General features: G+C 44.3%; 2 protein-coding genes across 4 annotated transcripts in view; one reads left to right on the forward strand and one right to left on the reverse strand.

Annotated features, from left to right (window-relative positions):
- LOC135919406 (chitinase-3-like protein 1) overlaps positions 1-17,173 on the reverse strand; it is a 53,271-nt gene that overhangs the window by 25,274 nt on the left and 10,824 nt on the right. The window contains exon 1 of one of the 3 annotated variants that reach the window (XM_065453260.1): positions 5,476-5,763. The exons of 1 other annotated variant lie outside the window; for it this stretch is intronic. In XM_065453260.1, the coding sequence (XP_065309332.1) occupies positions 5,476-5,560 (85 nt within the window). In that variant the 5' untranslated portion in view covers positions 5,561-5,763. Of the gene's footprint in view, positions 1-1,640; positions 1,804-5,475; positions 5,764-17,173 lie in introns of those variants that run through there. One more of the 3 variants, XM_065453403.2, reaches the window with a different exon arrangement.
- The window catches only part of LOC135919293 (uncharacterized), a 60,737-nt gene continuing 44,115 nt past the window's right edge, over positions 552-17,173 (forward strand). Inside the window, exons 1-3 of the mRNA XM_065453067.2 lie at positions 552-568; positions 11,799-11,865; positions 13,821-14,054. Coding sequence (XP_065309139.1) covers positions 13,937-14,054 — 118 coding nt within the window. The 5' untranslated portion in view covers positions 552-568; positions 11,799-11,865; positions 13,821-13,936. The remainder of the gene's footprint in view (positions 569-11,798; positions 11,866-13,820; positions 14,055-17,173) is intronic.

A 17,173-nucleotide genomic window follows, 5' to 3' on the forward strand; every position in this document is an offset into this window, starting at 1 on the left:
TTTCGCACAGGAACAAATACGCTCCGTGGCCTGTTATCTCTGCACCTCGTCATGGCCTGTGACCTCTCTAATATCTGTTGTTTTTAAAAGAAGGCTTTTCTAAATTTTTGTTTTGGCAAAATTATCTCTGCCTATGCCCGGATGCGGACACGAAATCTGAATATTTTACGATAATACAGAAAATGAGTCCTCAATGTGCGATCACACCGTAAACAAGTAGTCACTTCGCTCATTTTTCAGCGGATGGCTTTATTTTTGGCGTTTTTGTGAGCGCGCGCAACGCCGCCCGGCCCAAGCGAGTTGGAAGGCGTGACGTCACGACACCCCCGTCGGATAGCCAGCCGGCCGGCCGCGGTCATTCGAGGCGCTCCGCCGCCGCCATCGCGAGCATGGATTCGGGTTCTGGTGCCTCTACCAGCGATGACTACACGTCTGCAGACGAGGACCGCTCCGACTTAGCAAGAAATATAACCGCTTACGGTTACGAGCCTTCCGCGTCAAGCGGCGAAGAAGAGCAGGCGGCCTTGAACACAGGCAGGCAGGTCAGGCAGTCCGGGCCAGCAACATGGTAATTTCTTTTTCTAGTAAACTTGAAGTGCAGCGGCAGCTGTTCGTAACGTTATGGTACGTATATAGGATGCAAAATGCCTAGTTTCATGACCCGCGTTGAGGCGGAAAGGCAGCTATTACGGCTGAATCGTAGGTAGCGTAGCTCGTCCCTTTGTGCTTACCTACGCTGTCGGCTTTCGATCGCTGCACACTTCGTTTTTACGCGACGAGGCACGGCATGTGTAGAATTTTCCAGCCGTCTCATAGCCCTGTGTTTACGGCTACTATCACATTCACGCCATTAGAAGACATTTACTGGTTGAACTCGTTGAGATGGGCGGCTGCGCTAGGGACCCGTCGACCAGATCACTTAGCTGCATCGATTCTGTGGCCATAGAGAAAGGAAAGTCTTTGGCTGTGACATGTACTAGGGAAATGCTGCGCGAACAACCAAGTCATGAAACCCGACGCATGATCATGCAGAGACCTGTGAAAATCCGTAATTTCTTGCTTGAGGTTGAAAAGCAACGTGTGAAAAGGCAATGTAGATAAATGTGCTGCGCATTTTAGATTACTACACATGTATGCTGTTGTCTGGCGTTCATTCACTGGCTGTGTTTTGTATATTCGATCAAATAAAAGAGTGCTCGTATGCTGTCGTTCAATATTAGACGCAGCGAAAGTGTACGCAACATGACTATTTTGTTTTGTGACACAAACATACATCCGCATCGTAAACAATTTCTGTCAAAAGCCGAGAATATCTGTTCTTTCACAGCCAATGAAAGGGCGATTTCCCTTCTTTCAGCAGGTGCTCCTGCGGTCACCGCTGCGGCTACATGCATACAGAAAGAGAGAGGGTCTGTTGCCAGAACAACAAAAGGGGGCGAGCGCAGCTAACAGTTACGAATGCATCACTAAGCACCCGCTCTTTGAATTGTATTGCCTCAACAGGAGCCCTTTGAGCGGCATGCCAAGGCTTTTGAGCACAGCCGGGCTGGTCGCATAATCATCGTCGACGAAGTGGTCCGCGCAAATGAAGCCATTTTTTAGAAGTCTCCACGCTGGGCAGGTATGCAAAGTTTACGCACCTTCTCGTCTCTGGGAAACGTGTGCGACGGCGTGTCACGACCGATAATGCTGTTGTAACAGCCGTGGGCGCAGTAATGTCTGGGCATTTTCTTCCGCCGCGACGAATGCGTCAGTACCGATCGACGACCGTGCGAACACGCGTGTAAGACGCACCACCTGCATGGAGCGCTGACAGGGATAATGTTTCAGACGGACCACGTGCGAACATAGCCGACGGTGATAAACAAACGCTGCAAGGGACCGACACTCCGGAATGACTGCGCCGGCTGTGGCTGACCTTGGCCGCGCGCGCGGGCGCGCGGGGGTGTCATGACGTCAAATTTCAGCTTCTCCCGGCGGCCGCTTGGAGGAAAGGCGCAAGAAAAAATCGCAAAAGAAAGGTGTTTCTCGTTCTTTTTTTCTAAGCAGCTTGTTGTATTCGTCATTTTTAACAGTTCAACTTTTGCTCTGACGCAAAAAACCACCCACCAAGGCTCTGCGATCTCTGATTTATTATTAACGCTGTTTGAAGTTTGAAGTTTGAAGTTTATTTCCTTTCTTCATTACATAAAGAAAGAGGAAACAAGAGCTAAAGGCCATACGGCCTGACAGGGGCTCTTGCTCCTAAGTGCGTTCGGGTTACATGATGATACGATGTACAAACAAAATAGCAAATATAACAGGAAAACAAGCAAGTACGATGTACAAAAAACAAGATAATGTGTACATTATACAATGACTATGTGTAAAAGACATTTATGCTACAGTTTTTGTTTGTGCAATCACATTTACCGCGCAGGTTAAGGAATACATATATAGTGCATTATTAAAAAAAATTAGTGTGAGAGCAATTTATGTGTAATTAATTTGATAGTGTATGAGTAGGTTTTTTATATATTGCTTAAAATTAGGCGCACAGAAATCAATTTTTTGCTCAACAATGTTTAGTAGCCTAGGTATTTGATAGCTTATATCCTGACGTCCGTAGTTAGTACGCGTGAATGGTATTTTCTTGATTTGATAACGTAATGGGTATCGAAAAGAAGTGGGTATGCTGACAACATGGAGCTTGTGTTTTTTTATATGTAGGAGTAATCTATAATAAAATACTTGATTTGCTCGGATCATTAAATGTTTGTCGAAGAGATTGTGTGTGGGTAAGTCACGCGGCCTACCATGGTAGTTTTCAAAAATTCGGACTACTCGTTTTTGCAAGCCTAATAACTTATCATAGTTTTTTGTTGTAGTTGTTCCCCAGATAAAGACACAATAAGATAGCTTCGAGAAAAAAAGGGCGAAGTATATTGATTTCTTTAGCCATAAAGGAATTAAATCACCTATTTTATACATACAGCCTACTACTTTGCTAAGATCATTGCAGAGCTTATTGACATGATTATCCCAGGAGAGGTTTTCTTGGAACCATACCCCCAAAAACTTTTGCGTTGTTACTTGTTCTAGCCTCTTTGCTTGAAATAGAACAGTTATATTAACAGGCAATGGCTTGTTTATCGGTCTAAATATTATATATTTGGTTTTATTGACATTCAATTGTAGTTTGTTTATGTACAGCCATTCAGATAATAAAATTAAATAATCATTTATTTCTTTTTGTATGCATTGCAAGGAAGAATTTGCAAAGAAAAGATTAGTATCGTCTGCGTACATGATGATATTAGGTGAGGAAGAAATGTTAGGAAGGTCATTGATATATAGATTAAATAATATAGGACCAAGTATGGATCCCTGTGGCACGCCATTCTGTATTTTGAGAAGTGAGGAAGTGGCCTGATTATATGAAACAAACTGATAACGATCCGTTAAGTAGCTTCTCATTAACTCTAATGCTGTACCACGTATACCGTAGTCATAAAGTTTGCACAGAAGTATACCATGATTTACGCTGTCAAAAGCCTTACGTAGGTCCAGGAATAAGCCTACCGTGTATAAACGGTTTTCTATATTTTGCAGTATTTGATGTTTTATATTTAAGAGCGCATCCTCACATGATTTATTTTTTTGAAATCCGTATTGCGCCGTACTAATAATAGAATATTTCCTTAAGAAACCTTCTAGTCGAGTGTTTAGAACAGTTTCAAAAAGTTTCGAAAAAAGAGGTAGTATAGATATGGGTCGGAAGTTGTTTACACTATGATCAGCACCGCCTTTATGAACCGACAAAGTACAAAGTACAAACAAGTACAAAGTACAAACCGACAAAGTACAAAGACAAAGTATTCGCAACAATAAAAGACTGGAAATAAGATGAGCACAAAAAATTACACTAGAGATGGCATTAAATCTTGAATTTCCTATGCGGAATGGTCTAACTCCGATGCTGCCTATTCAAATACATGTAAAACTCAGAAACGCTTTTCTAAGATAACCACTGGGGGTGATTTTAATGAAGTTTGTTGCACCTGAGAGAGAAAGTTAAATTCTAGTGACTGGTGGAAGTGGAATTGCTACTTATGGCCTGAATTCTTTCAATGGAATTTTCAAAAACTGGTAAGCTTTAAAAAAATAATAATAGCACGAAATTTACAAATTCGTAGCTCTTCACCCAGAACAGATATCGCAGTTCTGCAAACTCATCCATAAGAGCATCCAAAGCTGACAAATATGGTATGTCGATTTATATCTTACGTGAATTTGTTACATAGTTTACAAGGGTTACTTTGTTTACAAGGTTTACAAGGGTGGTTTACAAGTTACAGAGTCGTAAACTTGACAGTTTCGTTTTCTAAAAAAAATCGATTTTCGTCAATTATTATAAAATTGACAACATAAAAAATTCGAAACCAACAGTGGCCAGTCTTTTAAATGTAACAAACCTTATTGAATTTGGTTCAGTGGCTGCCGAAAAAGCGATTTCACCTTTCCCATGTATTTAGATAGGTGACCCCGAGCTAAAGCTTCCTCTTAAAAAGAAGCATTTTGTGAACATTCGGATGGCAGAGCACATGCCTGTTCTTGGCAGAGCACATGCCTGATCAACATACCCGTAATTTAGGAACATTATTTCACTACTACACATAGAATATGAGTAACTCAAGATAAGCGAAACAACAAATCCGGCGCATTTGCCAATTAGAATAAACTGTAGACTAAACCAATTTATTACATATTTCGCAATTTTTACTCAAGAGCGGTTCTTTGGGTATCTACCTATAGGTTAACTACCATAAACTCAACATGTGCCCATTTCATTACAACTCTATTCCGGAATCCCAGGCTCCCATGCCATTCCCATTCAATCTGCCAGAATTGTGCCATCACTCGGTCCTTGTTCCATCACTCAGTGTCCTTGTTCGTGCTGATTCTTTCCCTAAAGTCAGTAAAGAGTTTAAACGAGTACATTAAAGCGCGACAGCAGACAAAAACTGGTTGACACCCTCAAGACAAGTGCTTGACTCATCTTTGATGTCGATCACCAATATAGCCCGCCTCTTCATCCTGCTAGCCGAAACCTCCGCGTTATTAATACGTAAACACACTGTCATCGTATATATCGAGATGATTGCAATAATTTCAGCTCTATTACACATGAGGCTGGGAAAGCGGTATTTACAGCGCAAAGCATGTGACTGGCATGCGAATAAAAAATTAAGATAGTAGTATGCCAACTGATTATGCGCCTCCAAGTCGTGGAATGAGGGCCAGCTTAGAAGCGAGAGACGCAGACAAGGGCGGTAAGAGTCACGACGGGTAAGACCTGTCGTCAGCGTTTCAGTTACCACGAGCCGTTCACGACGCACTCTAAACGATATACGAGAGATTGTCACGCTAAGAAGTGGCCTTCAACACCGCGATTCTGCAGTTCCCCAACATGCGAACAAAGTAATCGAACATCACCTTCCGTGAGTGACGATGCCTTCGCCTGGAGACATAGGATGCTTGACGCACAGAGCGAGACGATGAAAAGAGCGATCCCCTTCATGATATCATGCAGTTCATTGCACACACCACGTTCCCAACAATGTGACGGGGGCCGGGTATATATTGGACGCCCGCTGCACGTAAGCCGCCGACGCTCCCGTATGAGTCGCAGTTATTCGCGCGCACGTGAGATGCTCCGCGTCTGAGTGTGCGAGTTGCGGCGTCCACAAAAAGAGCCGCAAATGCGTGCAGTCGTGAGTGCTTATCGTTAGCCGTGAACACCGCAGAGCTCGGCCACTTATCGCGGACTCCGAAATATTACGGAAAGGGCATCGTAATATGGCTGCCCTATCTGTGGACCTTCGCCTCGTTATCTTTCCGGCGAGCAATTTGATGGCTGAGGTGACGGAGCGGTGGTCTTCACACTCCGTGCGTGCTGCGTATATATTCACTGGGAGCCTGCCTCTTTCGGTCATGCGTTGTAGCTTATTTCATGACGAAGCGTTGACATGTGGGCCGAAATGATGAAACAACCTCCGCCATTGACGTCACTTTTGCGGACAACATAATAGGGGGTCGGAGTGATGGACTTTGAAGGGGCAGCATATTCAGTGACGTGCACACTGTAAAAGCTGCATATGCAGTATGAGGAACTTTGTATTGAGAAGAGAGCGGAGAAGACCGCGGTGATGTTTTGAGATGTTTCGTGCGTGGCTAGAATAGAGTTACGCACAAGACAGGATCGTCAAGCAGACAGCACAGCATACTATCATAGGGCTGAAGTCCTACCACCATTGTTTTCAGTACTACAATCTTGAACAGTGACGGAGGTAAGACAGCGGGAACAGGCCGGTACATTAAAGGGCGATAACTTTGAGAACTCCATTTCACTGCGTGAAAGCGGAGAAGACCAAAGGACATGAGCACTGCAGACGATGTATGTCAATGATGAAAAGAAAAGAGAGAGAGCGAGCAGACGAGCAGGCAACAGAGAGAGAGAGAAGAAAAGAAAGAAAGAAAGAAAATAAGAAGAAGAGAGCGTCTTATACCGTAAAATCGTCAGTCGTTTCCCTGCGAATGATTGAATATTTCGCGGACTGACAGTTGACACCTCGCAGGTGTTGAAAAAAGAACAGAAAAGGGAGTCAGTTGAGGTCGACGAGTTGTCGTGAGAGGGCAGACGTCATAATAAGCAGCCTTTATTAGAGTGGCATTACGAGTTCAGTCCCCTTTCGGCGGAGTATGAGGGAAATAAAGAAAGAATTGAACTACATTTATTTCAAGATAACTGTCTTTATGCGGTCGCGCTTAGTACACCGGGCTCTTAGCAACCGGATCCGTTTATCCGTGCGTCCCGCTATGTCGTGAGAGGTTGTGAAGTTGCCAAAGGACAGGAAATTGTTTACAGTCTGCAAACCGAGGCGCCTCAGACGATGACGTTTAACTCTCGTCAGGGCTTGCTTACAGTGTGATATGCGGACGGGCATTTGTTTCACTTTTCAACACCGCCATATGGATGCAGCGTGACGGTGGTTCTGGAATTAAATATGAAGTCAGAATTATACTAGCAGTCAGGCACGTCTGTCCATGACGCTTCCGAACAGCTGACGTCCAGGCGCTGTCCACGCGCGTTGCCTTATGTCGTTGACTTCTCAAGCTTCTTTGTTTTCCTGCAAATTTCAGCGTCATAGGTTCTACTAGTACTTACTAGTATATGCAATAGCCAGAATAGTTTGATAAGAATATAAGTACCGCGCAACGAGAGAGGGAACGAAAAATGATAAGCGTAAAGTTGAGAGACAGGAAGACGGTGATGTGTACGAGAGAGCTAACACGTAAAGTTGATATAATAGGGACTAAGAGGAAGAAATTGATTAGCAGATCACGCAGTGGCGTATAGGATTTAGATAACCGGTGGTCGATTATAGAGTAACGGAACGGGCGTCAAGGGAAAGGGAAACACTGTCAAGGATAAGAGAGGTGGTGTGACGGTGGTGTGATGATATCAGAAAATGTGCAGGCATCTCTTACACGCTAAGGAAAATTGCACCCTCAGGGGTGTTTGGTCATGTCTACAACTCACCTCTTCACACCAATAGAAAAGGGTGTTTAGGCTCACTAATACCCCATTTGAAAGGAGGATATCTTCGATTGCACCCTTTCCCCCCAATGTGTGTTTTTACAGAAATGCAAAGCACATTATTATTGTTACAGTGATATCTTTTGTTATTTCGGTACCCCTATAGTCTTGCGGACGTCCGCCTAATGCCGAAGTGTTTCCCGAGACGCTTATTAAAAAATAAAGTGAAAAAAAAAAGCCGCGCAGCATACTGGGACCATATGACGTACTCTAACTTGGCGCAAATCTCTGGAAAATAGACATTTACGGCTTTTGCTGCTTGAAATGTTGAAGTGCCCGAGCGCCCTTAAATTTTGCCAGGCGTATATTTCGCACAAAGTACCTTCTTAGCTTCTCCGAGAAACTAAGGGTACAAAAAGAGTGTTTGGACATACAATCCACCCTCGAGGGTGTAATTTCACTTAGTGTGTAAGATTGAGTCAGCGAACGTGAGAAAGGGGTGAGTGGTCAAGCACTAGGAGAGGCCTTCGTTTTGCAGTGTACGTAAAACATTATGGTGATGATGACGACGCCATTCACTCACTCTGTGGCGTGGTACTAGAGTGAATGGCTGTTGAACGTTTGCCCAAATACAGCGGCCCATAAGAGTACCTGCAGTCCACCGCGGGTCTCGGAAAGTTACACCGGACAAACGATTTGTCACCTAAAAGAAAAGAGGAAAAAAAACGACAGGAAGGCCGGCTTCGCTTTACGTCGCTTACAGGGCGCTCGGCGCTCCATTGTTTGCTCGAAAGACCGTAACTGCACGGAACACGCTTATGTCGACGCCAGTATGCATATTCTGCATCACCGTGGCAGGAAACTAGCCTCAGCTGTACAGAACTCGCGATAAGAGCACGCGAGTGAATCCTCACGAACCGTTGCGAGGCCTGTACACTGCTTCCTCAGCTCCACTGGTTATGTCAGGGGACAGTCGTCTCCCTAGAATATGACTCAATAATGGTACAGTACACGCAGAGACAGGCGTGCGCATGTCACTTGCGCAGCGTGTTCTGCGCGGTGCTCTTGATGTACTATACGTTTACGCTCTTAGCAAATTAAGGACACTCTGTCAAGAAACGTACAGCTTCATCACAGGCTCCACAGAGCACACACAACGAGAGCACATATATTTGTTTGGTAAAAAGACCACAGTTGCGGTATATTTTCCAGCGGCGGTTGACACGCGTTTAGGAACACTTTATTTTTTCCTCTAAAGTCATCCATTGTACTATAGTGCGCGCTTGTACTTTCCGCGATATTAGAGAATAATTCGCTCAACTTCAACTTTGTGCGGAATTGTGGAGACTTGGACGAGTGTTTTCACATACATACTGCTTGCAATACATACGTTTTGCGCGTCTGTCTTTGAATAAGCGTCACCGCGGTACTCCTGCTGTGTGCGCAGGTGAGCTTATGTGAGAAAGCGAGCTTTGCAAAGATGCGTTCAATACAAGTAGTTCTCAGTGTTTCTATTGTGCGTCGACTCCTCATCGAACATTACGACATCCATATGGCAAAACACAACAAAACACCACGAGGTATCATTTTATGAGATCTCAATTAGGGCTCCAGTCGGCCCTGTAATTTTACGACAGACCTTTTCTCTTTTGCCTTGTTCGGATATCGTAACTAAAGCCTTTCTCAATAATGCGAAACAAGGAAACTATACAAAAATGTGCCAGAAGACAGGATACCTGTCGTGTATATAAATATTACGCAGATTTACCATACATGCATTGGAAACTGTGTGAAGCGAAGCTTTCGTGAAGCGTTCATGAAATAATATAGATTTGCCCCTTTAATTCCTGCTTGTTTCGCGTAAAGGAAAATGGCACGTGCATATGGTCAGGCTTGTCCGTGCTACGCAATGCGACAAATTTTGTTTATATAGGCCTGCGTTTCTTCATTTCTTCTTATTTGTCATAAAAGTACCGGGCCACTTCTTGACCAGTCCTCCATTCTGGTTGTGCGCCATTATGTAGACATCATCATCATCACCATCTTCTTCTTCTTCATCATCATCATCATCATCATCAACAACAACAACAACAACAACAACAGCAACAACGTGCGGACTCGCTCGTAGTCCGATCCCCTACAGTGGGTGACTCAGTTCTAGCCACCCTATCATAGTATGAAAATCATAATCATCGTCAACGCGCAGTTACCATCTCAAAGAGCTACTATGCGCCGGCACGATATGTACGTCCCGCTTCTTGGTCAACCCCCGCTGTGGGTGTGTGCCATTGCATGGAAATCATCGCCTTCGTAATCAACATGCGGACACATTTCTTGGCCGTTGCTCTGTAGATGGTATGTGCCATAGTATGGGAATCATAATCATCAGCACGCAGCTATCACCGCAAAGAGCTAATTAGTGTTTGAACAAAATAAGTGTATGTGTGGTTGTGTATTCTGTGTGTCTTGCCTAAGTCGGCAATCAAAGAAAGGAGTGGTTGTGTGTTTCATAGGGTTGCACGCTACTGTAATAAATACCACGAAAAAGAAATGTGGCTGCCGTGCTGGGGGGCTGAGGTTCGAATCCTGCCGCCGGACGCACCTTTCATTACTCTCTCTCTCTCTCTCTCTTAAGTGAATGCGAATCTACTCGGTGAGATCCCGATCAGCGACCGACTGTCTCAGGCGAAACCGTGGAATAGTAGGCAAGGAAACCTTTGCTTTAATATTCGAACGTAATGACATAGCGGAATTACAAGAATCGACTACAGTGCTGTCATAAAATGGGACACTGTCGTAATTTTCAGCATTGCGTGTGGTTACAAGAGGGCGTTCGAGTTAGTAGTGTACAGAACCGTGCTTCGGCTCGCGCAGTGTTATCGTGGTAAGCCAGTCATCCAGAAGCGTACTTGTTCAATTACCCACCTGTATGAGTAATACTATTATATACGTTTCCTGCTTTTCGCCCGCGTGTTGATATTCAGTGCAGCCATGTCAAATTTGTAAACATCCTGCCCTCATTACTCACGCTGTGTTTATGCCCACGATTGACAATGGCATTCATGGAGTACGTGTCACACATCTACCCAGCCCGCCAGTGAGTATCTCACTGGCAGCAGAGTATATGACTAGTTTAAGATTGGCTCAAGACCAATTTAAGGTTCATATTCTACGAAGAGGTCGAAATTATCTCGCTACAAACGTGTAATTTTTTATAATGTGTTTATCTTAACTCCCACCAGCGTGTTTAGATTAGTGCGTGTGAATATTCGAAATTTCGAATACGAATCGACTTGTCTTTGCTATTCAATTCGTATTCGATTCGAGAATTCACTGTTCGAAAATTGTCAAATATTCCTTTCTGTTCGAAAATAAAGATGAACAACACTTATTTCATTCTCAGGGAAGAAGGACCGATGCGAGTGAAGACTGTTCTCAATGTATCTGCTGCGGGGAAACCGCGGTCATGTTGCACACGCACCAGCTCCTGAGCCGAACGCACGTGACAGATAACTTCTGCTCAATAATTTCCAGTAATTAAATCAGCATTCCTCTTTTACGAATTTGTTGTCTCGATTTAGGCAAAGAAGTTTATTATTTGACCAGTCTATATTTTATAACCATATTTGCATCACTAAAAAAAAAAGTGGTAGGCAACCCTAATCTTTGACTTAAAGACTCTTAGTGGCACTCGCACCTCGGCCCTGCTGTTCTTTATAGGTTAAGCGAGCGAACGTCTTTCGTTAAAGAAAGGAAACGCATCAAGGTAGATGATTATTGTTGTGTGGCAGAAGGGGCACTCCAAAGGGCGTAAACTGTTCTTAGAGTGTAGGCAGATGTTCAGTATAAACTCTTAAGCAAAGTTACACCCTTTTGCCACACAACGATAATCGTCATCTGTCTTGTCCGCATTTCCTTTCTTTAACGCGGCGAGCCCGGTACTATGCAGTAACGAACGGCACGCACGTTATCAGCATGATATATACATTCCCGACAGGAAAGTAGCGGGCGCGGCGTTTTTAAGAAAGGAAACGCAAGCAAGGCAGATGACGATTATCGTTGTGTGGCAGAGATACACCCCGAAGGGTGTAACTTTGCCTAAGAGTGTATGCCAGGCAACTGCTTTCTGCTAATTAGCCTGTTAAATATCATGCCACCTTTTTGTGTGTGACGTCCTTAGTGACCTCATTACTTTTGCTTTCTACTTCCGGGTTTTCAGAAATTTAGCCAAAGTCGTGCTCACCTGGCGGGTCTCTAAAGTCTACGATTCTGTGCTTTGGTGTGCGGTAAGCAGTGATTTCTAATTAATTCTAACTATTCCAGACACTTCAGTAACTCAACTTGTAAATAAACTTATGCTCTGATATCATATCATAATGAAACCCATGAATTTTGCACAGTGCTGTTTTCCTTTTTTTTCTGATTTATTCGTCTCTGATTCGTTATTCGTTTCTGATTAATTCGGTCGTCTCAGAAAGTGAACCGGAAGTGCTGCGCAAGAAACAAGAGCGTCACATCGATGCTCGCGCCACTAAAAAAGAAAAAAAAAATGCGGTGCTGTAGTACCACGTTTCTCTCCTCCAACGAACTCACGACTCACGTGCACATAATGAGGTGCTGTTCCAAAGTTTCGTTACTGTCATTATCGCGATGCGCTGAATAACTGAAAGCAAATAGAGAGTTTTAGATCAGGTTTGCGTACCCAAGAACTAGGGACCAAGGTATTGCGCATACGCTGACCCAGACGTAGGGGTCATCGCATGCGCAGTACCGTGGCCCCTAGTTCTTGCGTACGCAAACCACTTGCGTCCCCTAATCTAAATCTGTCTAATGTTTCTCCTCGTCTATAGCTCTTCAGCTAAGCGTACGCCCAGCTGCAAGCGGCATTACATGCATGTATCAAATAATTTAAATAACCCACTCTTCTTCTTTTTTTCCTATTCTTCTTTTCTCTTTTTTAACGAAGGATCAACTCCACAAATTTTTTAACTTCGTTAAAAAAGGACAGATCATTCGACATACGATTTAATATTCGGAGGTAGTTTCTCTCAAATATGCGTATTTGAGTCGATTCGAAAATTTCGCTAGTCGAGCATCCTTAGTTTATATATACATATATAAAGAAAGCAGAAGTTTATTGTTGAAACAGGCTCAGAGTGAGAGTAATTGTGCTGATGACATTGAAAGTGTTGATAACTGTTCTGTCGCCGGCTCGTCGACAAACAATAGATTGTCGAGTGAGCAAAGGAGGACAAAATGAGGTGTGAAACAAACAAACAAATGGTCGGACAATAAAACGCATTTCGTAAACATGCTTAAAAATTTTGAGGATGCTTAAGAGGAAGCTTTAGCTCGGGTGCTCCTATCTAAATACATGTAAAAGGAGAATCCGTTTTTCTCGGCAACCACTGCACCAAATTTGACGAGGTTTGTTGCATTTAAAAGAAAAACCTAAAATATAGTGACTGTTGGATGCGAATTTTTTAGTTAAGTTGTCAATTGTTAATTAAAAATTGGCAAAAATCGAAAATTTTCAAAAAATGGAACTATCAAGTTTACAACTCTGTAACTCAACAACGAAAAATGATAATACAATTCTGTGAATTGCATCCAATAGTACATCTAAAGCGGACAAAATTGATATGTTACATACGAAAATAAAGAAAATTAGTAATATGGAAATACAGCTTTTGCAGAACCCTTGTGGCCAACTTAACAAGTTCACGTAAGATGTAAAATGACATATAGAATTTGTCCGCTTTGAATGAGCTAGTGGATGCCGTTTACAGAACCGCGATATCTGTTCTTGATGCAGAGCTATGAATTTGTAAACTTCGGGCTTTTATTTTTTTCAAACGGTCAAATATGTGAAAATATTTGTAAGAAAATTCCGGACATAAATCGAAATTCCGCTTGCAACAGTCACTAGAATTTGACTTTTTCTCTGAAATTCAACAAATTTGATTAAAATCGGTCCAGGGCTTATCTCAGAAAAATGTTTTTGCGTTTTACATGTATTTGAATAGGCCGCGTCGGAGTTGGGCCCGAGCTAAAGCTTCCTCTTAAGCTTCGCCTTTAAACAAACAAGCCGTCTGAAGTTCACGCTGAGCGTAACCGCGTTTAACATGGGTCAACGTTGTTTATATCTTAGCCATCGTCGACGTATGGAGCGTTCGTGTCGAACACGCCACCAATATCCGGCCGAGAGAGCCTCGACCATTTTTTTTTTCCTTTTTTGCAGAGGTCATGCGCGGACTCTGACTGCCTGTGTACGTCTGCGGTGCGACTTGCATCCTCGGAGCTATCGTCTTTCTTGCTACGGACGTCGACCGTGGAGTCAGCACAGATTCGGGAGACATGGCCGGCTTTCGTTTCCGAGATGCTGCAGCGCGCTCTGCCGGACAGCAAACACACGCGTTTACCGGATGCCTCACCATGGATCTAAAGTCGCTCCTCTTTGTACTTCTGGTCGGAGGTACGTGTATACGTCCCATGGACGGTGTTTCAGGTGTAAGTGCGCATGAAGTAATTGCATTTACTGGTTATATATTTCTTGAGAATGTCGTACAATTTGCATTTTCAGCGGAGCGATATGGTTATCAGTATCCCAGTAACGAAAGTTCATTCGTCACTGCAGTCTGACCGACTCGTTACCATGGATACTGGTGCGTAAAAGCTGCAAGTGCCATCAAAGGGACCAAGTTTACATTGGATCAGTAACTCCCTTGCAGACAGAACGCATGCAATTTGTAGAAATAAATCAGTTGAGATCCTCAGTTGCACCGGCGTCTTCGGGAGATACCACAAGGCAGCGTTTTTCCCTCTGTGGTATATTTAATTTTTGTCAATTATCTGGCCCTCGCGTGTTAATGTCAGCTGTAAGTTATTCGCAGACGACTGTATTTTATACAACGAAATAAATTCCCGCGATGATCACGTCACATTAAACACCGCTTCAGAAGCAGTTTCCAGGTGGTGCACTGACTGGCAAATGAACATAAATATTAAGAAATCCGCTCGTTTACCGTAACCAGAAAAAGAAAAGACAGACATTCATCCAGCTAACCAACAAGGTCGAAAGAGTTCAAACAAAAGCAATATACCAATAATCAGCATTCAAGAATAAGTAAACATTATTTTCCCCTCATGTCCTATGGACAAAACCGCGAATGTTTTGTAGTGTTGTTGCTAGATTTTCTTGTTTTAAAAATAGCCTGTTGAGGAGAATTGAGTAACGTTATGAACTTCGGATGACCCAAGCTTCAAATTGCGTTTGGAAACGACAATTCAAAATGACAAAAGCAATATGCAGTTTTGCCTTTCAGGCCATTCATCTCATGCGCCTCTGCGTATACCGGCGATTTCTGGTCATCGTTTTACTGCTTGTTTGTACATAAGCCACATACAGAGCAACAGCATCGTTGAACGCTGTAACAAATGGGTTCATCACGCAAGACGAGGACACGAGAGAATACGAAACACGAACACGACACTGTGTTTGTGCTCCCTCCTCTCATGTCAGTGTCATGCGCGGAGCGCTGATTTATCGCTGCGTGTTACCAACTTACTCAAACCTCTGTTACTTGTATGTTTATTAACACTGTGCCTGGGAACGAAAATTGCGCCACAGAAAATTAACCTATTATGTTATATTGTAGCACTCTTCAATGAAGCACACTAAACACACTGGTTTATTGTGGGCGAACTTGTGCCCGGAAACTCAATATTAAGCATTCACACACTTTTTAAAAGAGGAGTTAACAGCAGCCTATTCCACAGTCAACCGCGTCTCTCCGCCGAACGCACTTCTCACGCGCCCCGAAGGCCAAGAGCCACGCCGTGGCTTCTCATTGGACGGCAGACTCGGGCGCTGCCGTGAGCGCGTGCACGGGAGACACGCGCTGTATCGCCACGCGCGAGGCGTTGCTGGCGCTCTTCTAATGGCGATGCGACGAGTAATGGGCTTTAGCGATGAGACGCTTGCAAAGGTGCCTCACGAGAGTGCTCGTACCTGGCATGTGGAGAGCTCTCTGCGGCATTAGTCCCCCTCCGAAAACGCATCGTCCCGATGCGCATGAAACAAATTTATCTATAGATGTGTTTTCATTGCCTGTCGTAGTAAGGCTTCATGCGGACTACGTGTACGACCTCCGCATGGATGTGCCGCTTTGATCGCTCTTGCTCATGAGGGATGACTTCGTAATTCAGGTCACCTACTCGGCGAATAACTTCGTAAGGTCCAAAGTATCGGCGAAGGAGTTTTTCACTTAGTCCGCGACGACGCACTGGTGTCCATACCCACACTTTGTCGCCCGGGTGGTACTCAACTTCTCTGCGGCGCAGGTTGTAATAGCTTGCGTCCTTACGTTGTTGCTGGCGGATACGGAACCGTGCCAACTGCCGGGCTTCTTCGGCTCGTTGTAGGAAGTCGTTGACGTCGTACGGGTTGTTGTTTTCATCATCTACCGGCAACATAGCATCCAGTGTGGTTGTTACTGTGCGGCCATAGACCAGTTGAAAGGGAGTGACCTGGGTTGTCTCCTGTACTGCCGTATTATAGGCGAAAGTGGCGTAAGGCAAGACTGCGTCCCATGTCTTATGTTCGAGGTCGACATACATGCACAACATATCGGCCAGGCTTCGGTTTAGACGTTCCGTCAGGCCGTTTGTTTGGGGATGGTATGCAGTGCTTTTTCTGTGACTGGTGTGAGTCATCTTCATCAAACATTGCATCAAATCAGCTGTGAAGGCCGCTCCTCGATCGGTAATCACGACCATTGGTGCACCATGTCGCAGTACTATGTTACAAACGAAGAAATTTGCAACTTCAACTGCCGTTCCTCGCTCAAGGCAGCCAGTTTCAGCATATCGTGTTAAATAGTCCGTCGCTACTACGATCCATCTCTTCCCTGACGATGATGTTGGGAACGGGCCAAGAAGATCCATTCCAACTTGTTGAAATGGAGTCTTTGGTGGGTCTATGGGCTTAAGAAGTCCGGCCGGTTTCACGGGTGGTGTTTTGCGCCTTTGACATTTGCGACATGTCTTCACGTAATGCTGCACCGACGCTAACAATTTAGGCCAGAAGTATCTGAGACGAATTCTGGCGAACGTCCGGCTGACACCTAAGTGACCCGACGATGGTTCATCATGGCAAGCTTCCAAAATTTCTGGTCGCATGGCTGACGGTACGACGAGTAAGAATTTTTCCTGGTTGCGTTCAAAGTTTCTCTTGTAGAGCGCATTATCTCGGAGACAAAATGACGATAAACCTCTCATAAACATGCGTGGGACTTGGACGTCGTATCCTTCGAGGTGTTTGATGAGTGGCAGCAATTCTGTGTCGGCCCGTTGACGCTCGGCGATTTCCGAAGCTGTCATCGCTGTAAGAAACGGGAAATCCTCTTCTACTGAAGGAGTCGACTCCACTGGTGAGCGGGACAAGCAGTCAGCATTGTTATGTTTTCTTCCAGACCTGTACACGACAGTAATGTCGTATTCTTGGAGCCTGAGGCTCCACCTCGCAAGTCGTCCAGATGGGTCTTTTAGGTTTGCCAGCCAGCAAAGAGAATGGTGATCGCTGACTGCACGGAA

The sequence above is a fragment of the Dermacentor albipictus genome, chromosome 1 (assembly GCF_038994185.2).
Source record: "Dermacentor albipictus isolate Rhodes 1998 colony chromosome 1, USDA_Dalb.pri_finalv2, whole genome shotgun sequence".
Lineage (NCBI taxonomy): Eukaryota > Metazoa > Arthropoda > Arachnida > Ixodida > Ixodidae > Dermacentor > Dermacentor albipictus.